General features: G+C 53.5%; 2 protein-coding genes across 4 annotated transcripts; one reads left to right on the top strand and one right to left on the bottom strand.

The window, feature by feature from the left end:
* Positions 1-15: 15 nt before the first annotated feature.
* On the bottom strand, positions 16-7,234 carry CIAO2B (cytosolic iron-sulfur assembly component 2B). Of its 3 annotated transcripts, XM_081806485.1 has the most exons (7): positions 7,030-7,234; positions 6,793-6,872; positions 6,426-6,551; positions 5,928-5,973; positions 3,275-3,395; positions 2,064-2,153; positions 16-894 (listed from the first exon to the last, which is right to left on the bottom strand). In XM_081806485.1, the coding sequence occupies exons 1-6, from the start codon at positions 7,172-7,174 to the stop codon at positions 2,081-2,083; spliced, it is 591 nt and encodes a 196-aa protein (XP_081662611.1). In that variant the 5' UTR covers positions 7,175-7,234; the 3' UTR covers positions 16-894; positions 2,064-2,080. The 3 variants fall into 3 exon arrangements, with proteins under 3 accessions (XP_081662611.1, XP_081662610.1, XP_006741573.1); XM_081806484.1 differs by lacking the exon at positions 2,064-2,153 and having other exon boundaries at positions 17-894; XM_006741510.3 differs by lacking the exons at positions 16-894; positions 2,064-2,153; positions 3,275-3,395 and adding an exon at positions 5,326-5,536 and having other exon boundaries at positions 7,030-7,230.
* Positions 7,235-8,067: 833 nt separating this feature from the next.
* Positions 8,068-20,851, top strand: CES2 (carboxylesterase 2). Its single transcript, XM_006741508.3, has 12 exons — positions 8,068-8,684; positions 13,030-13,234; positions 14,099-14,240; positions 15,038-15,171; positions 15,253-15,511; positions 15,776-15,874; positions 16,141-16,281; positions 16,402-16,482; positions 16,734-16,878; positions 17,294-17,431; positions 17,958-18,030; positions 18,489-20,851. Exons 1-12 carry the CDS (start codon positions 8,609-8,611, stop codon positions 18,673-18,675), a joined length of 1,680 nt encoding a protein of 559 aa, XP_006741571.1. The 5' UTR covers positions 8,068-8,608; the 3' UTR covers positions 18,676-20,851.
* Positions 20,852-20,869: the final 18 nt, after the last annotated feature.

The following is a 20,869-nucleotide window of genomic DNA, read 5'->3' as shown; positions in this document are numbered from 1 at the left end:
ACCAGGACGGGGGGGGGGGGGGGGGGACGACTAGGTTGAATGGTGTTGGGGAGGGATTTGGAGTTGGGGGTACCATCCTGGGTGGGGTCAAGGGGGAAAGCCGGACTAGCCAACTGTGCCAGCTCCTCTCTGGGGAAGAATTAGTTCTGGCCCTTTAACAGTGAATTCTCCCTTTGCTCTCCCCCAGCCCTGGCCTGTTGCCCAAGCAAGCCGAGGGATACAGGCTGGACAGACTTCACCCTTCTTCTCTGTTCAGGACACCCACTCCCCACAGGCCCATATATGAGCTAGAACTGAAGGGTCCTAAATCTGGGCTTCTGGCCTTGGTGCCAAGTCCTCCCTATTCCCCTCCCTGCCCTGGGGAGTTGAAGGTTCTACCTGATGAGGCTGTCCTTCAGGGTGAGGGTTAGTGTCACCATGGGAGCCTCTGGGGACACGTGGAGAGCTTTCTGGGGGAGGGGGTGAAGGAAGGGAGGTGTTCTGGCAGTGTATTGCAGGTAGGGGTGCATGCTTGGTTTTGGGGGAGGGAATATAGGCCCAGAGAAGGGAAAGGATGAACTCAGCACCGCCTCACCTCCCAGCACCCTCCAGACAGCTGCCAGCAACTCTGCTAAAAATACCTGGTCCTGGCCCTTCCTGGCCCTCCCTGGCCCTTCTGCTCCTGGCCTTTCCGCTCCCGATCATTCTGCTCCTAGGCTGGAGGTTGCTCAAAGCTGGGGAAATCTTGGCAGACAGGTGTCAGATGGCAGCAAGAGTGGCTAGGGGTGGGACTGGACCAGAGTCAGGGCCGGATCCAGCTGCTGTAAGAGTCTTCAACGTCTCTCTCCTTCCCTTTCGCCCCAGATGGGCCTGTAGTTCAGGGCATATGCAGTGCCTGGAAGTTCAGACTCCCATCTAGGAGGGGCATAGGTGTAGAGTACAGTTTGGGTCAGGGCTGGGGCTGGTGGATGGGATGAGCCACCATTTGGTGCCCCCACTGCCCAGAGCTCACCCACTCCTTAGAACTAGGGTGGATGCCAAGGCAAGAGGGGAGGAGATATAATGGGGGAGCTTGGTTTCTAGACCTGTCTCTGCCTCCAGGCTCCTGGGTCTTGCCTCCTCTCCCAGCCTCAGGGTGCCCAGCTATAAAATGACCTGTTCCCTCCTTCGTTCATGTCTAAGATGTGTGAGGATTGGGGGCAGGCAGGCTATGAGGTACTTTGTGACAGGGATCTGCTATCAGACTCTGACGTTTGATTGTGATGAGTGTGGCGAGGGTGGGGGCGCCCATTCAGGGCGCAGGTGACATCACCGATGGAGATCCTGGTGGGCTGTTGTAGGTTGCCATGGAGACCTGGGTGGGGTTTTCTGGCGCTCTATCAGTTTCCTTGGCAACAGCTGAGAGGGCCTTGGAGTGAGGAGGGCCTGGCTAGGTAAGTATGAGGGGGTTCATGCAGGACCCTCTGGTCTTGAGGTCCTCAAAGTAGGCAGCAGCTAGACTGAGGGGTGTCCTGGCCGCTTGTGTCCTTCCCATGGCCCCGGGGTCTTGGGGGCCTGGGCAACCCCAGACTGGCTCCAGCTTACTGGATGAGATCCAGTGGCCAAGAGGGAGTTGTGGGTGGAGCCTCCTGCCAGGACACGCGTCTCAAGAGCCAGCAAACCACTTCCCATCAGGAATCCTGGCCTGGGCTGTTTGTGAGCCCTCCTACCCACCTCAGATAAGATCTTACCCCTGAAAATAAACCCCGAATGTCCAGCAGAAGGTAGGTATGTGGTGTAGCTGTGACCCTTCCCAGCAGGAGCCATGCAAGAAATTAGGGCTGGGTTTCCCCTCCAGTAATCTGAACTCTTGACTTCAGCAATGTTTCTTCATTGCCAAGTAAACTGCATCCACATTGGGCCAGTCAGGCCCCAGGCATTCCCCAACAGGCCAGATGCACTCACCACAAGTGGGGTATGGCCAGGGGCCCCAGGAGCCAAGACCAGGACATGACCTTGAGACATCCCCACTCCCACTACTGGTCCTCCCAGCTCTTGGGCTGAGCTTGGTTACCCAGAAGGAGCAAACTGAGTCTGGAACACACCTAGGACAGCCCAGCCTTCAAATCCCAGCTCTGCCACTTGCTAGCTGTTTCACCTCTGCCCATTTATCTTGGGTAAGCCTCAGTTTCCTCCTGTGTAGAACAGGGATAATGTCTGTATGGGAGTTGTTATAAGATATAAAAAACATGGAATGCAGAGGTAAAATGGTTGGCACAGCCCTGGCATATAGTCATATCTCAGTAAGAACACTTTTACCATCCCTGTTTGGACGGGACAGGTTGAGTGAATCTGTGGCCCCCTCCTGCTTCTTCTTTCCTGCTTCTGTTCCATTCTCTCCAAAACAGTGGTCTGCCCAGGAGAGGGGCATTGCAGATACCCTACCCCTCCCCTCCATACCCACCTTCCCTCTGTGGGACCCCACACCTTTCCCTCTCCCTCCAGTAGCAAAAGGTTGCAAAGGGAACTTGGCTGGGTTTCAGTATTCCCAGCTCTCCTCACACAACAGCCCCTATGCCCCAGTTCCTTTGTTCTAAGGCTCATTTCATTCAAGGGCACCTGGCTGGCTCAGTCAGTAAAGCATGCGACTCTTGATCTTGGAGTCTTGAGTTTGAGCCCCACACTGGGCGTGGAGCCTACTTAACAAACAAAGTAAAAAATAAAAATAAATAAATAAGGCTCAATTCATTCATTCATCTCACTGACCTGTACTTAGTACCTACTGTGTGTCAGGCCCTTGTGCTGTGGGCATGATAATAAGCACAAACTGACATAGCTGGGCATGTTCATACATGTAATCTAATCCCTGGGCCAATCTCTCCAGCTATGATTTGTTGTTCCAGTTTTGTAGACATGGTAACCAAAGCCTGAGAAGTCACAGGCCAGAAATAGCAGAGCCAGACACACCTGACAGAGGGCTTCAGAGACCTCAAACCTCACCCCGATCCCATACCCATGTACAAACAGCTGGAGCTCCAGAAAGTTCCCTGGGCACTAGCCCAGGATTCACAGATGGTGTCCCTGCAGGCAGCCAGAGGCCACGCACAGATGAGTCAAGACTGACAAAGGGACTATCTGATATGCCAGCTGTGACAGGAGCAGCTTGATGTCCCTTGCCCACCATGGCCTGGCTGCCAGGAGGGCTAGCTGAATGACTCAGTGACACCTACCTCCCCCATGACCTCCCACCCCCAGCTGAACACAGACACCACAGACACCTTAGACAGATTGGGGTTGGCAGGGCAGAGGTACATACATGGTGAAGCTCACAGCTGGATACAGGTGGTTGGGAATGCTCCTTGGGCCCAAGGGGCTCTGGTTGGTCACCTTGCCTTTCTGGAAAGGTTGGAGAGGGGGTACAGTGCCTGGAAGATCACCTGAAATGGGTGCAGATCCATTTTAAATCTCCACAGAGCAGTCCCAAGTGATCGTCACAGCTATGCCCACATTACACATGAAGAAACTGGGGAATGTGGGCTGATGACTTCATCTCTCTAAGCGTGGGCAGCCAGATCTTGGTCACTAGGTGGCAGAGCCCCTCCTTCCTGGAATTGGGGGCTGGCGGCTGTGGGGGGACAGTGGGGGCGTAGGCCCTTCCATCCAGGCAACAGCGCCCCCTGCCAGCTGAGGAGTACGTGCCAAACTGCTCAGGTTCCTCTGTACTCCCTGGCTGGAGGTCTTGGGGAGTGAGTTATTTATTTCAGAAGCCCATTTCCTCATCTGTGAAATAGGGATAATAAAGGGTAGCAACTGCAACGCAGGGCTGGGTGGAGGATTGACCTTCAGCTAGTGCCCACTCTCAGGACAGGCTCAATGTTGTCAGCAACCCTCAACAGATCTGCAAAGAGCCTCTGGAAGTCTCTGCCCACAATCACACCTGAGCCTTCGCAGGGAAGAAGTGGCCAGGGCAAGGCTTCTTAATATTCCTATTTATCCTCAGAGAAAGAAACTGAGGCCGGGAATCATGGCATTATAGTTTCTAACTGGCTGATCCCAGATCCAAACCCCATGGTCCATGCTGGTGACCGACTGTGCTCTGGGCACAGGGTTGGGGGCGGCAGAGGGCCCAGACCTCAGCACCTGAAGTGACACACATCTTTGGGGATGCTGGTGAAGAGGGCGCTTCAGGGTCCTTTGAACAGAGAAATTGGCTGTCACTGCCCTGACCAGGACACCAGACCAGGCATCACCAACAGTGAGACAAGCAGGCATCGCACAGCTACTGGTGGATGATAAAGGATACATACGGAATTCTTGGGCCAGGTTCTCATTAATAAACTCAAACCTGAACTCAATCAACTTCTAGTTTATAGGAAGCGTAGCAGACAAAGAAGCACGGATTGCAGGACTTCAGGACAACTCATCTGAGTTGAATTTCAAAAAAGTCAATGTCAAAAAAGATCAAAAGATGAGGAGTGGGGTGACAGTTCTAGAAGAGGCTAAAGAGAGATACCAATACAATACATAAAGTATCACTGGAGCCTGATTTTTTTTTTTTTTTTAAGTAGGCTCCACACCGGCCATGGAGCCCAACGCAGGGCTCAAGCTTGAGACCCTGAGAGCAAGACCTGAGCTGAGATCGAGTCAAATGCTTTTTTTTTTTTTTTAGGTTTTATTTATTTGACAGAGACACAGCGAGAGAGGGAACACAAGCAGGGGGAGCGGGAGAGGGAGAAGCAGGCTTCCCGCGGAGCAGGGAGCCCGATGCGGGGCTCGAGCCCAGGACCCTGGGATCATGACCTGAGCCAAAGGCAGACGCTTAACGACTGAGCCACCCAGGTGCCCCAAGAGTCGAATGCTTAACTGACTAAGACACACAGGTGCCCCAAAGCCTGATTTAAAGAAAAGGAAAAAAAAAAAAAAACTATGAATGATATTTTGGGGAAATTTATAAACGATTGTATATTAGATGATGTTAGAGAATTTTTCATTTTTTGGCCAGGTAAGAGTACTATGGTTATACAGGTTTACTCTTAGGAGACCAGGATGAAGTACTTAGGAAGTGAAGGCTCATGTGTCTACAGTTTACTCTCAAATACATTTATATTATACATACACACATAAATCAGACCAATGTTGCAACATGTTAACAACTGTTGAATATAGATGATGGATATACAGGTGTGTTCACTACTCTCAATTTTTTTGTATACTTGCAACTTTTCCTGATGAAACCATTGGAAGAAATTTTAAAAATGCACTGTATCTCATCATTCCAGCCGGTATAGGAACTTGTACTCACGATTACCATCTCCTCCCAAACCCCGGGATGACCCAAGATGAAAGATTCTGAGACACACTGGGAAATGAATATAAATTAAGGGTTTATTACAAAATGCAAAATGTTAGTTTCTCATTGTCAGTGATTCAAGAAAACAAGGCCATGAGCCCTGGGTGTGACTGGGGGCAAGAAGCCAGGCTCAGGAGCGGGCTGACAGGCACTGGTTCACAACCTCCAGCAGGTGGGTATTCTCTAGGGCGGCTGCTACCCGTTCCTTATCTGCAAGCTGCTTGTTCACTGGATTGGAAAGTAATGGAGAAGGATCAAAGCCAGGCTCTGGCCAGCCTGCCAACCAGCCCCACTTCTAACCCTTGTATATATACATACACACTTGCACCAACCTCCTGTCACCTCCTTCCCAGGACCCCAAGCCTCGACCAAGCTACCCAAACCACCTGCTGCCCCTTGTACTATTAAGTCTGACACACCCTGGTCCTGTGTACTTAGAGGGAGAGGGCAGGACTGGAAGAACATGGTAAGCATAGGACACTTAAGCCAGCTTCACTCTAGGCTGCCACCTCCACTGAGGACTCACCCACCCAGCCCTCCTCCTTCCATCTTGCCCTACAAACCACCATGGCAAGGGGGAAGCCTCAGGGCCAATGCCTCAACATCAGCCCACACTTACCTGCATGCTCCGAGGCATGGGTCCCCGGTGTAATGTGCACATCCATCTGGGAGGGAGATAGGTGGGGTGTGAGGAGTTATCACCTATCTACCCCCTCGTCCCCTTCCCCCCACTCATCACCTTCCACTGGTCCTCCTAATCATGACTGTGGACTCTGGACCTTCCATTATGCCCCAAACCCACCCACAGCCACTCCATCTCTACCCAAAGAACTGACTGCTACTGTTGACTTAAAGGCCTGCCTCTGCCCCATCCATGCTCCAAATCTATCTACAGCTTCCTACTCCCCTCCTGCCACACTCACTACTTTTCTGCACTCTCCAGCACAGGCCTTTATATTTGTTGTCCCATTCAATTGGAAAGGCTCCTCCCAGTTTCATCACCACTACGTGGGATCCTTGCAGGCCTCACTCTGATGTCCACATTCATGCTCTCCATGTCTTCCTCAGAAGCAGAAGCTCACCCCTGTCCTACCCCTGGGGCTCAGTTCCAATTTACCTTAAAACGCTGGGGAAGGGATCGAAGAAGCTTGACTTTGATGGATAGGCCAATAAGGGTGGCCATGCTGCAGTGTGGAATGGTGGGTGTGAAGGCCACGGCCACCGTGCTCTCAGGATCGCTCACCTAGTTGAAGAATGAGATCTCAGAAGAAGGCACTCCCTTCCTCTTAGTATGTTGCTTCAGGCAAATCGTCTAACCTCTAGGGGCCTGTTTCCTTATCCACGAAACGGGCACAGCAATCCCCCCCCTTCCGAGGATCCCCTGACGACTCCGTGAGCTGACAGAACGCCAGTCTCCTGGTGCAGATGAGCTTTTCTGACTCTTCCGAACCATCTGCCCCCCACGGACGCTGGCAGTGACTCACCTGAACCCGGACTTGCTCTACTACGTTCAATTCTTCCAGTGTCAGTGGATGCTCCGGGTCATTAATGGAGCGAATCAGATGTGGCAAGTGAAGGAAAAGGGACTCTGCCTTAGCCCACTCAGAACCCTCCGCCGGGAATGCCCGGCCCTGATACAGCGCCACTAACTACTGGACATCATCACTTCAGCCCCCTCCCAGGCCCCCGCGAACCCGCCCGCGTGCGGCAGCGGTGGATATCGAAGATCTCGCGCGCGTCGATGCTGTCTGGAACCTGCTCGTCCTCCTCGCCCGCAGTCACCGGTCGCTCCCCAGAGCGCTCGTAGATGAGGGGGTTAGCGTTCTCCAGGAGGCCGCTCCCTACAGCGCCGCCGCCGCCCACCATCCCGAAACCGCGCCGGCTGCTGTAGGCGCGCACTTCCGCTCCCGCAGGAGCACTTCCGGGGAACGGGCAGGGGGCGGGGCGGGGCGTGGCGACGGGGTCGCTTGTGGGACATGCTGCACCGCCCTACTCGACCTGGGTTTTGAAGGGGAGCGGTGGCCTCGGTGCCGTCTGTACGTTAACCCGGAAAAATGCAGACCACCCCGGCGAATACACAGAGAAGGCACTCGAGCGGCACGGGGCCGTTGGAGCCCGTAAGTTAGGTGCTGGACGGCGGAGGCCACGGCTGGCTCTCGGGGACACTAAAGACCGGCCAGGCGTATCTTCGGGCACCACTTCCTCCAGGAAGTCGGCCCTCAGGCTGGGCAGGTCCCCGCGTACCAAGCGTCCTCTGTCCTGGCACCGTTTACTGCTTTTCGGAGCCACCCGGTGACGCACCTGCCTCGCCCGTTCCACGTGGGCCCCAGAGTGCCCTGCCGAGTCCCTAGCACACGGACCCGCAAGCGCTCCTTAAATGTTTGTCAAATAGATAAATGACCGATCTTTGCGATCTTTGCCGTTGTCCTTAAGATAATGCCACAGACGGGCGCCTGGGTCGCTCAGTTGGCTAAGCGACTGCCTTCGGCTCAGGTCATGGTCCTGGAGTCCCTGGATCGAGTCCCACATCGGGCTCCCTGCTCAGCAGGGAGTGTGCTTCTCCCTCTGACCCTCCCCCCTCTCATGTGCTCTCTCTCAAATAAATAAATAAATAAATAAAAACCTGAAAAAAAAAAAAGATAATGCCACAGTCATGGGTGCATTTCAAAAGGCAGGCTGTGGCTGAATAGGGAGGAGGCCCGCGGAGACCCTCAGATTAAGGAAAATAAGGCATGAGGGACCTTGAGGTGGACCCAGAAACTGAGTCCTGAAAGCAAGGAAGAGCTCTCAGGATGGGCAGTCCCACCTCCCTGCCCTTGCTCATACGGTTCCCTTCACCCTGAACAAAGGTCGTTCCCATTTCTACACCTGGGGGAATCCTGATCGTGCACCTCCTCACGGAAGCTCTCCCGGGTTCCGCAATCACAGCTTATTGCTCCCTCTCTCTAGCCCCGAACACCCTTATCAGGCCTGTGACCATGAGGACAGTGAACACAGTGACTCCAGTTTTGAGGAGAGGGTTGTTGGTATTGTGGAGGGGCTGCAGAAGCCTCGCCGCCCCTTCTGAGGAAGCCCAAGGGGGTCTGGGCAGAGGGGAAGTGGCCATGCAGTGCCTGCCTGTCACTGGTTTTTGCTGTTCAGTCCGCCCCCCGCCCCCCCCGCGCTTTCCCTGCCCAGCTAGCCCCGCCTACTCCTAGACAAGTCCAAACTCCAGACCTGGTTGAGACACTCTCTGAACCGCCGCTGGATGGGCACCAGGGCAGTCTTTGGGTGAAAACAGCAGTGTGCTGCGAATAGACCATGCTGCTGGACCGACTTCGCGTGCGGCTGAACGCCGTGGTCTGTGGGCTCCTGCTTTTCCTCGTCCTGGGCCAGGGTGAGGCTCTTTCGAGGGGCGGCAAGGACTGGGATGGGATTTGCCAGATTCTGCAGAGACAGGACCTGAGGCTGCAGGAGGGAAGGCCCCAGGGAGGTGGATTAGGGTGGAGAACCACAGTAGGGGGAAACTTGCACCAGACCCAATGCTTCGAAACCCCTGGCTGGGCCCCCTGAGGTGCAGAGAGAGTCGTGGCTGACCGAGGTCACACAGTACGGAGGGGCAAGCGAGGCCAGGAGCTCTGAGGGGCACCTGGCGAGGCAGGCGGGAGTGGGTTCATGATTCAGGACGTTTCCTTCTTAGTGTTTGTGGTAGAGCTAGCGCTGCCTGCGAAAAATAATAATTATCTTCCTGCCACGGTTTGGCTCTGAGTGTTGCGCCCTTGGCCAGAGGGGCGTCCCAGCACCTGCCAAGTGCCCCTCCAAAGGGGCCCAAGTCAAGATTACTGGCTCTTGAGGAATCTGACTGCGCAAGCCCACACCCCTGCATCCTAAAGCCTGTCTGTTGGAGAGATTGTCATATCTTTCTATTCACCTCATGCATCCGGCTGGGGTGAGGTCACCTTTTGTTCTCCAGAGCAAAGGTGATTGCACTTCGGGCCAACTTCCATTTCTCCTGGCTGTTACCAGTAGCGTAGGCTATTCTGGAACCATGCATGGGGCCTCCGCAGCTCCTTTGCCCCCTCTTAACTGTGTGATCCTCTCACCCCAAATGGCCCTACCTGTGAGACCCAGCTATCCTCCCCCTTCCCAGTCCGATGTGCCCTGGAGGCATCAACATTAATCCGTTTCACATGGCCCACCCCAAGAGGCTTCCGCCCTTCCCAGCTGCTCACCAGGCTCTCAGAGGTCACCGAGAGCCTCCAGCAGGACAATTTGCTAGGCCTTGCTGATACCTCCCTTTAAAAAATGTTAATGTTTCAGATTGGACCTACATTCAAAAAGAAAAAATGGACAAGCCGTAAGAGGGCACAGGTGATAATGTCTGACCCTCTCCTGTCCCATCCCATCCTGGCTCCTTCACAGGGACCATTAGGATCCCCAGGGCCTTCTACACACTGCTCAGGAATTTACTCCTGAGGATGCACACAGGATGCACACATCCTTGGTTTTCACCTAAATGATCACAAACTCCCTCCTTTTCTGGCACACAGCTTTTTCACTTCCTGACACAGGGGGTGACCTCCCCACAGCTGTACATGCTAGAGCTTCCTCATACCGTTTCCTGCAAGGGTTTCTCTTCAAAGAGGAAGCATCCTTGATGTAACTGGCCTCTGATCAGGGACATTTCAACAGGTTGTGTCCTTTGCCATAACAATCTTCAGGCATTGGAGGCCAGTGGCCATAGTGAATTACATGGACAGATGTCCCACCTGTGTAGACAGCATGTTACTGGGGGGAGGGGTGGGCCTTTGACTTGGGAAGACATTGCTTAGTTGCCCTCGGTGGAACCTGTGAGTGGCTGCTGACCCCGGCCTTATCCACACGCTCTGGCATCAGGCTCATGTGCATCAGTGTTGATCCAGTAGGTGATCTGAGCAGGGAATAGGCAGGCGAGCTGGGAAGGGAAAGGTGGGTCTGGCAGGGGAGTGGGACTGAACAGGCAAAAACCAGTGACAGGCAGGCACTGCATGGCCACTTCCCCTCTGCCCAGACCCCCTTGGGCTTCCTCAGAAGGGGCGGCGAGGCTTCTGCAGCCCCTCCACAATACCAACAACCCTCTCCTCAAAACTGGAGTCACTGTGTTCACTGTCCTCATGGTCACAGGCCTGATAAGGGTGTTCAGGGCTGGAGAACAGGAGCAATAAGCTGTGACTGGCGAACCCGGGAGAGCTTCCGTGAGGAGGTGCACGATCAGGATTCCCCCAGATGTAGAAATGGGAACGACCTTTGTTCAGGGTGAAGGGAACCGTATGAGCAAGGGCAGGGAGGTGGGACTGCCCATCCTGAGAGCTCTTCCTTGCTTTCAGGACTCAGTTTCTGGGTCCACCTCAAGGTCCCTCATGCCCTGTTGTCTCTGATCTGTAGGTAGTATAGATCCCTGAGGCTGTTTTTTGGTTTTGTTTTTTACTTTTTATTATGAACCAGGCTCAGTTAGGCCAAATTCTGTAGAAGCAGAACCTGAACCTGTGGAAGGAAAGCTCCAGGCAGGCAGGAGCTGGTGGAGATGACACCAGGGGAACTGGGAGCCTGACTGCTTACCTCCCTGCACCCCGAGGGGTAGAGAGGGTCGGCGCTGCCCGCAGCCACACAGCACCAAAGGGTTTCCGGTCTGTGGTAGAACACTATAACACACCCACTGAATCCATGACGTACCTTCAATGATTATCAAGACCTGAGCAACCTGGTGTTGTCTAGACTACCACCTCTCCCTTGCACCATTATTTGAAGCAAATCCCAGACATTATATCATCTGTAGATATTTCTATGTCCTATTAAGAGAAAAGGAATATATATATACATATAACAATATCATGATTTCTTAATGCAATCAAGTATCTAGCCAAATGTTCTTATTTCATATTATCTCATAGATGATACTAACAGGGTTTTTTTTTTTATAATCAGGATTCAAATAAGGTCCATACTTTGAAAATTGGTAGATGTGTTGCTTATAACAGCTTTGCAATATAATCCACATAGCATACCATTCACCTGTTTAAAGTATACAATTCAATGGTTTTTAGTATATTCAAAAGTTCAGCACATCAATTCCTCCTTCCCCCCACCTTGAGCCCTAGGCAACCACCAATCTGCTTTATGTCTCTATGGATATGCCAGTTCTGGGCATTTCCTATAAATGAAATCATCCCATATGTGATCCTTTGTGACGGACTTCTTTAATTGAGCATAAGGTTTTTAAGGTTCATCCATGTCGACGTGTTCAGTACTTTTTTCTCTGTATGCTGAATGATGTTCCATTGTACAGGTGGGATACATTTTATCAGTTGATGGACATTTGGATTGTTTCCACTTTTTGGCTATTATAAATAATCCTGCTATGAGCATTCACGTGCAGGTTTTTGCGTGGATGGATGTTTTCAGTTCTCTTGGGCTTATACCTAGAAGTAGAATTGCTGGGTTGCATGATAACTCTATGTTTAACTTTTTGAAAAACTGCCAGATTGCTTTCCAAAACACCTGCACCACTTTACCTTCTCACCAGCAAGGTGTGAAGGTTCCAGTTTTTATACATCTTTACCAATGTGTGTTATTATCAGCCTTTTTTATGTGAATCTCTTTGAGTCTTCGGTCTTCCTCTGCCTCTCTTTTATTTTCCTTGTAATTTTGTTTTTATATCGAAGAAACCAGTTTAGTTGTTCTGGAGAGGATCCCAGAGTTTGGGCTTTGCTGATTACATCCGTATGGTGTCTTTTAACTGTTTCCCTGCCCCCAGTATGCCTGTATGCTTGTGTTCATTTATTTGTATTCTAGAGGCTTGATCAGATTTCAATTTCAGGTTCTGCCTTGTTATGTTTCGGGGCAAGACTATTTCATGTGGGGCTATGGACTTCCATCAGAAAACATACATCATCTGACTTTTTGTGACAAAGTAAGTTGTTAACATCACAGTCAGATTTCAGCGAGCCTTTCTCTTAGCATGAGTGAAGTGAACATTTCTTCCTTGGCGTATGAGCCATTTTTTGTATTCCTTACTCTGAACGTATTCCCTCACCATTTCATAGTTATTCACCAAATATGCACAACTGGCACACTTCTTTTTCATTTGTAGAAATTCTTGTGTGTTAAGAATCTCACCTGGGCTCCTTGTGTTAGGCGACCCTCAGTCGCTTCCTCCCCCCCCCCGATCCCCATAGTAGGGCGGGCGGTACTTCTTACCGTCTAGTTACAGTGGTACCTCATTTTCGTAGCTCTCCTCACCATATCATCACTCTTGGTTTGAAAGATGCTTTCTTTATGTCATTTCTTGCCACTTAGAGCATGAGATCCCTAGGGACAGGAGCCTTGCGTGTCCTATTCCCACAGTTCTCCTACTGCCTCATGTGATCCACACAGTCAGCAGAAAGGATACTCTCACCCCTTCAAGCTTATGTGACCATTTGTTTGAAGCTCCCAGGGCTCAACGATGGTGCTGGGTCCCAGGAAGCCTCACTGAGTGTGGTGGAAAAGGCTGGGGCCAGATCCAGCGAAGAGAGTTGGGGGAGTGGGCGGGAGTGGGTTGGGGTACTGTGGACACACAGGGTTAAAGGCAGGAAATTTGTAAAGCAAGTGTTTGTAGATCAGAGTCCCTTCAGCTGGGGACCAGAAGCAGCCGGCAACTTCAATAGCCTGGGAGGGCAGCTGATGGATAGACTCAACCCTGATGTCCATTTCTCTGCTCACAGGCCAGGACTCTGCCAGCCCCATCCGGACCACACACACTGGGCAGGTGCGGGGGAGCCTCGTCCATGTGAAAGATACTGATGTGGGAGTCCACACCTTCCTGGGAATTCCCTTTGCCAAGCCGCCTCTAGGCCCCCTGCGATTTGCACCCCCCGAGCCTCCTGAACCTTGGAGTGGAGTAAAGGATGGGACCTCCCACCCAGCCATGTAAGCAGGGAGTCCAAGGAACTCCAGTGGAGGGTGGAGGGTACTCCAAGTTCTAGGCCAGGCTGCAGTTGTCATTTCGTCTAAACCCCCACGGCCAGTCTCCCCTCTGAGTTTAGTGGATCCCCACATGCATTTTTCCCATGAGCATGCAGACACTTGGAAGGGTAAAGTAACTTGCCCAGGCTCCGGGCTTGACACTTAAAGCAGAGACACACATCTGCCTCACTTCTAGCCATGTCAGGTGTTCTCTGCCCCCAGGGGAGGCTTGGGTTGGCTCCATGAACCCCGTAATAGCCCTTGACTCCAGCAGCAGGTACTATAGATCCCTGAGGAGTGGAGGACCCCCTCTGTGTGCAGTTACTGGGCCAGTGACAGGGCCAGCTGCCATGGGCCAAAGGGCATGTGTATGTTCTTGCAACTGGAAACTCTGTGGGAGAGATGAGGTTCCCTGAGAGCCTGACTGGAGCTGAGGGCTGTCCCACTGCCCTTCTCATGAGAAGTTAATATCCATTCATTCGGGCAGCCCACGGATGTGGGCTACTCCCCTGTTCCACGCCCGTCTGGGTACAGGAATACAGAGCTGAATGTCAACACTTGCAACTCCCGGCTCTCACAGAGACCCCCAAGAGTCAAGATTTCCTAGCCTCAGGAGGGTTGATATCCAAGGCTTTCATAACCTTGAGGCCTCCCTGGAAGGCGGGGCTCCCTCCCAGCTTCCCCAGAGCCTGCGGCCTGTGACTTGGTGCGGAGGGGCTTTGGGGGAGGACCGTGTGTGAGCAAGGTCTCGGGGGAAGTGGGACTGGAGGTGGCGGGGCACAAATCTGGGCCCAGGATCTGGTTTTGACCATGGTACGGCCCCGCTAGGTGTCTGCAGAACATCACTATCATGAATGCAATGGCTTTGAAACTGCTGAGTATGACCCCGCCTGTCACCTCCATGTCCGAGGACTGCCTGTACCTCAGCGTCTACACGCCTGCCTACGCCCGGGAAGGTTCCAGTCTGCCGGTGAGTGCCAGGCCCCGCCGGCTGCGGTGTGGGAGCACGTTTCTTCTGCAAGAAGACTAGAAGGGCCAGGATCAGCCGGGGCCCCTCTGCAGTGTGGACCCTACTAAGAAGCCTCTCACTGTTGGGGCCAAGAGAGTGTTCTTACCCAGCATGAGTGGCTGACCCTCGGGCATGGGGCCATAGAACCCTGGCTGCTCCCGGAGGTCAGAAGCTGTGGCCCTGGGACGGACCCAAGACTCACCCAACCCACTCGTGCCCAGGAGACCCACTCAGGTGCTGTATCTGTTGGACCAATGAGAATGGAGAAACTTTTAACTAACATGCATGTGCGATGACACCCCTTTTCTTTTCACCTCAGAGAGAGTTCCAGGAGAAATGGAGCCAGGCTTTGGTACACAGGGTGGGACCCAAAGTACGAGAAGCCCAGTTTTCCTGATAGAAATTGGGTCACCTTCAGCCCAGGTCATGAAGACACCACCCACTCCTGCCTATCTATCTGTGTGGTTAGGCACACAGAGCCAAAGTGGTGGAGAGTCGGGCGCCTGGGTGGCTCAGTCGTTGGCCGTCTGCCTTCGGCTCAGGTCACGATCCCAGACTCCCTGCTCGGCGGGAAGCCTGCTTCTCCCTCCCTCACTCCCCCTGCTTGTGTTCCCTCTCTCGCTGTGTCTCTCTGTGTCAAATAAATAGAAAAAATCTTTAATTAAAAAAAAAAAAAGTGGTGGAGGGTCCAGGTAGCAGCCCCAGTGGGGTTTGGGCTCGGTGGGAGCCACATGGTGTCTGTGCCTCAATTTCCCCAGGTGCTGGTGTGGATCCACGGTGGTGGGCTTGTGATGGGCATGGCTTCCATGTATGATGGCTCTGTTCTGGCGGCCTTTGAGGATGTGGTGGTAGTCACTATCCAGTACCGCCTGGGTATGCTGGGCTTCTTCAGGTGAGACTGGGGCTAGGCAGGGCAGTGCCGGCTGAATGAAGCCAGGACAGCCCCATCATCCCTGTCCTTGCCGCCTCTCAGCACTGGAGACAGGCATGCACCTGGAAACTGGGGCTACCTGGATCAAGTGGCCGCGCTACGCTGGGTCCAGCAAAATATTGCCTATTTTGGAGGAGACCCTGGCCTTGTCACCATTTTTGGCCAGTCCGCGGGTGGCACAAGCGTGTCCTCCCATGTCGTGTCCCCCATGTCCCAAGGACTCTTCCATCGTGCCATCATGGAGAGCGGTGTGGCCCTGTTGCCTGGCCTCATTGTCAGCTCCTCCAATGCGGTCTCCATGGTGAGTACCCCGAACTGTGGGAAGCCAGACTGCTGCCTCATCTCTTACCTCTCAGCCTCCATTACTCTGTTAAGTGGGGGTAACAAGGGGCCCCGTCATGGGCAGGACGGTCTAGGCAGGTGGGCCAGCCCCTCTGGCTGAGACCTCCGAATCCACACCTAATACCTTGAGATTTGGGGTGCAGCTGCCCCCGGCTGGGACGTTGGGCAAATCCTTCTCCCCTGTTTGGAAGGATGAGCCAGCCCCTGCCTGGTCTCTTTACAGATGGTGGCCAACCTGTCTGCCTGTGGCCAGGTTGACTCAGAGGCCCTTGTGGGCTGCCTGCGGGGTAAAACTGAAGAGGAGATTCTGGCCATCAGCCAGGTTGGGCTGAATGGACGTGTGTATGGAAGAAGGGGACTAGTAGGGGTGGGGAGCCTGTGCTTTACATTCTCTGGGCAAGTTACTCCATCTCCACACCTTGGTGTCCTCACAGCCCTGGGTGGAAAGTTGAGGCCAGGCCATGCTAAGCCAATGGCAGGACCTCTTGGGGGAGGGGGTGTGAGCATCCTGGATGAGCTGGGAGCGGGTGAATGGGACTCAGAGCGCATCAGGAAATGTCTGGGACCTCACTTCGTGGGCCCTCTCAGCCCTTCATGATCACCCCTGGCGTAGTGGATGGGACCTTCCTGCCCAGGCACCCCCAGGAGCTTCTGGCCTCCGCTGACTTTCAACCTGTCCCCAGCATCATTGGTGTCAACAACGATGAGTACAGCTGGCTCATCCCCTCGGTGAGGCCCACCCCCAAGCTCCCAGGTGCCGGGGGCCCACGGGGGTGGTGGGGCCAGGGCTCAGGGCATCAGAGCTCTAGGCCCATCCTACCCTCACCTGGAGATTCTCCCGCTACCCAGACCATGAAAATCTCTGACACCCAGAAGGAAATGGACAGAGAGACAGTGAAGGCTATCCTGCAGCAAGTGTCGACAACGTTGGTGAGGCTTCTGGGGTCCTGCCCCAATGGAGGGGGACTCTTCTCCTGTCCAGAGGCAAGGGAAAACCCAGCCCCAAGATATCTTGTCCATGCAGTATCTCCCATGAGCAAAGGCTGGGGTCACCCCAGAGCTCAGCCCCTTCCTCCCATTCCCTATACCGCCCCAGAATCCATCTCCCCAAACCTGACCCTGCTGCCTCCCTGCTGCTGCCAGCCTGCCTAACCTGACTATTTCTGATCCCCCTGGGGTAGATGTTGCCTCCTGAGTCTGTTGACCTGTGGATGGAGGAGTACATGGGGGACAGTGGGGACCCACAGACCCTCCGAGCCCAGTTCTCTGAGATGATGGGGGACTGCATCTTCGTGATCCCTACACTCCAAGTAGCCAATTTTCAGCGTGAGTAAATCTATAAGGCCAGAGCAGTGAGGGGGCAGCTCAGAGCTATAGGTCCCTGGTGAGGTCTATTGGTGTCCAGGTCCCAACCCATGTCTATATATTGGGTCCTTAGGTGCCAAGCACTTGATGTCCCTCATCTCAGTAAATCCTCAAAGCTAGTCTAAGAGACGGACATTTTCCCCATTTTACAGATGAGGACCTTCAGTGACTTGCCCAAAACCACACAGCTAGGAAGTTCCGAGGTCATGATTTGAACCCAGGTCCTTCCCCCTGCTCTTACTCCAGCCAGGGGCTCCCTCACCCATTGTTCAGATTCCAACCAGCTTTGGACCTAGCTATCTTGTCACCACGGGTGATGCAGGAGAGCCCCAGGTAAGGGACCACCATGTCATGGCCTGTCCACCCCACCCCCTAGGCTTACACGCCCCGGTCTACTTCTACGAGTTCCAGCATCGGCCCAGCTTCCTCAAGGACATCAGGCCGCCCCATGTGAGGGCAGACCATGGTGATGAGGTATTCTTTGTCTTCGGAACCCTCTCTTGGAGAGGCTACGGTGAGTGTTCCTGGGAGGGGTCCCTCAGAGACTCCTCGTTCCCAGAATGGGGGACGGGGCCTTGCCTGGGTCCCTCCGTGAGGGTGACAGATGAGCAAACCAAGGCTCAGAGAGAGGATGGGACCAGGTGCCCAAGATCTTACAGTTAGAGAGGCTGAGCTAGAATTGGACTCCAAGACTCTTCAGAATGGGGCCTGTGCTCCCCCCACCTCCCCCTATCCCAACCATGGATGCCTGGCATGGGTGCAGAGGAGGGTGTTTCGCAGGCATATTTGTTTCTTAAATCACTTTCCGGTGTCAGGAGGAAGGAGAGAGCCTTCTCGGTCAGGAATGAGCCTTGTTGGGGTGAGGAGAGGGCCTGGCGCCCCAGGGCTGGGGCGGGGAGTGGGCAGAGAGCCAGGCCAGGGAGGGCAGAAGAGGGCCCAGGGAAAAGTTGCACGTGGGCTGGCGAGTGTGGTGGGGGCTGACCTGTGTGCTGAACTGGGGTTGGCCTTCACCTGGACCCTCTTCCTCTTGCTCTCTGTAGTTGAAGTCACGGAGGAAGAAAAGCTGTTGAGCAGGAAGATGATGAAATACTGGGCTAACTTTGCTCGAAATGGGTGAGATGTCACACCCCACCCCAACCTCCAGGGCTGGGGGGGGCTTGAACCCATTCACGGGCCCCCCTTTTCTGTTGTGACCTCATTAGCGTACATGTATCCTTAATTGCATGGTGGCTCCTTCCCCAGCTCCAGGTCCCACACAGACAGGGAGGGGCCTTGTGGGTGCTGGGCGCTCTGTCCATCTCCAGGTGACCTGGAAGAGGGGGACAGTGCTATGTTACCCACAGAGCCTCCCTCTGACGGGAAGGGAAGAAGCAGTCCAGGTTGCCCTGCCTCCTGGTGACACTCTAGTGGGAGGTAGTTTCTTTCCTAAATCTAGAAGCATCCCCCTGTCATTCCCCAAGGCCACCTGGCCTGTTTGGCACCTCGCCTGACCCCAGTTGGGGTGCCAGGTCTGGGCTCAGCAGGGCTCCGAGTGACTCTCCCCCTGCCCTGCTGGGTGGGCATGTCTACAGGGACCCCAACGGCGAGGGTCTGCCCCACTGGCCCGTGTTCGACCAGGAAGAGCAGTACCTGCAGCTGAACACGCAGCCTGCAGTGGGCCGGGCCCTGAAGGCCCAGAGGCTTCAGTTCTGGACGAAGACCCTACCCCAGAAGACACGGGAGCTAATGGAGGCGGAGGGGAAGCACACAGAGCTGTAGCTTCCTGTGTCTGGGGCGGAAGGGCCGGGGAGGGGGGGCTCGAGTGCAGGTGGGGGTCTGCCGGATATACCCACACACATGCACTGAGGAGCCAGGAGCTTTTCCTTCCTTCCCTTAGCCATTCATTCGTTCTGCCAGCCAGCCAGCCAGCATTTACTAAGAACCTACCGCATCTTGTTAGTTGCCAAGCCCCCATAGGTCCTCTCATGTTAGACGCACTCAGTGAATCCCCCCATTGGCAAACCCTGGTGGAAATTCACACCGCACCGAGCCTCAGGCCCCGTCCCCTCTTCCTCCCCTCTCCCCCACCCCCACCCTCCCTCTCCTCTCCCTTTGAAGGAGGGTGCTTTGGGAAGTGTTACCCACACCTGGCTCTCAGCAAGCCCCACGTGCTCCCATATTTGTACAGAGCCAGTAGAAAATCTGGATGCCAGGAACCCAGGAGCTCCGAGATCTTGGCCACCGAGGCCACCAACTACTGAGGATGTAGAAGTCCCCGTCCCCACCCATTGTCCCCTAGACGAAATGTCATCTACCACTGACATTTAAACACCCACCCAGTCACTTACCTGTGTCACACAAGGTGACCGACTCCATTTTTTGTAAGAAGACTGAGCTTGTCCATGGGCCCCTGGAGCCTGGGCGAGCTGTTCAGTGGCCAGGAGAGCCAGATGGGTCCCTCAGCCACCCACCTCCTGAAGTCTGCCTTTATTTTCAGTGGTTCTGTGACACGGCTGGGGGTGGGGGAGGGCAAACTTTACACAATTGCTGCACATCAATACAGATGTTTATCTGTGAGATGTTCCCTGGAAGTAGGATTGGGAGACCAGAAAGTCCAGGAGAAGAGACTCTTTTCTCCTTGGTTCCAAACGTCTCTCCATCCAAGGAGATCTCCTCTTTCCTTTTGGAATACTCCTTGTCAACCATCCCCCCACCCTCTGCTGACCTTCCCCCAACTCACCGTGGGCATCCACATGATCAGTTTTCCTGCTTACCCCATTGCCTCCCCTAAACTTTTCCTTCCCTCACCTTATCCAACCCCCCCACCCCCGCAAAGGAAACCCTCTCTTACACAGTATTTGATCTCAGCGTGCAGACATACCAAATTGTGTTCACAGCCTGTTTGCTCTATCAAAGCACTTTTTCTCTAAGAGGCTACAGCCTCCTTCTTCTCATAGACCTAGGAGTCCTACTGTGCCCCTGCCTCTGACCAACTTGCCCTCTCAGGCACTAGATTTTCCAGGAGGAAAGCCCCCTTCCTTCCCTCCACTGCCTGTAAGCCTAACCACAGAGCCTCCGGAAGTGGGGTCTGAAGGATGGAGACTGGCCACCAGATGGCAGACAAGGGTAACCTTAAGCCTGGGCCGTCTTGAACTAGGGAGAGGGAAGGGGCTTTCCTTTTAGGGGACACTGACTGGTGCATAATGCTTCTCCTGCATCCTGAAAGCATTTATTGAGCACCCACTGCATGCATGCCTCTGTATGTTTTTCAGTCCTTCAGATGCACAATATACTTTCCAAAAGTGGGTTCCCAGTATTAGTTTTTTAGTCATCTTATTTTTTAAACAGTTTTATTGTGGAATAATTTACATACAATTTAATTCCTTTAGGTGTACAGTTTCACAAAGTTGGCTAAATATATGAGACATACAACCACCATCACATCAAGTTTTAGAATGTTTCTCTTTTTTTAAGATTTTATTTATTTGTCAGAGTGAGCACAAGCAGGGGGAGCGGCAGGCAGAGGGAGAAGCAGGCTTCCCGCCAAACAGGGAGCCCGATGCAGGACTCCATCCCAGGACCCTGGGACCATGACCTGAGCCGAAGGCAGACGCTCAACTGACTGAGTCATCCAGGCATCCCTCAAGTTTTAGAATGTTTCTAAACTCCAAAGAGTTCCTTCGTGCCCCTTTGCAGTCAATCACTGCCCCGACCCTGGTCCCACACAGCCACCAAACTGCTTTCTATTGCTATAGTTTGCCTTTTCTAGAATGTCATAGAAACGGAATCATTTATTACTGGGTCCGTCATTTACCATAATGTTTCTGAGATTCAACCAGTGGTTTCCTTTTGTTGCAAAGTAGTATGTCATATATGGTATGCTACATTTTTTTCCATTCACCAATTAATGGACGTCTATTTTTTGGCTTTATTAAAGTTGCTGTGAACATTTTCAGACAGGTCTTTGTGTGCA

The sequence above is a fragment of the Leptonychotes weddellii genome, chromosome 16, assembly GCF_054177405.1.
Source record: "Leptonychotes weddellii isolate Sample4059 chromosome 16, ASM5417740v2, whole genome shotgun sequence".
Classification (NCBI taxonomy): Eukaryota; Metazoa; Chordata; class Mammalia; order Carnivora; family Phocidae; genus Leptonychotes; species Leptonychotes weddellii.
This window is presented reverse-complemented; position numbering and strand designations above follow the sequence as displayed.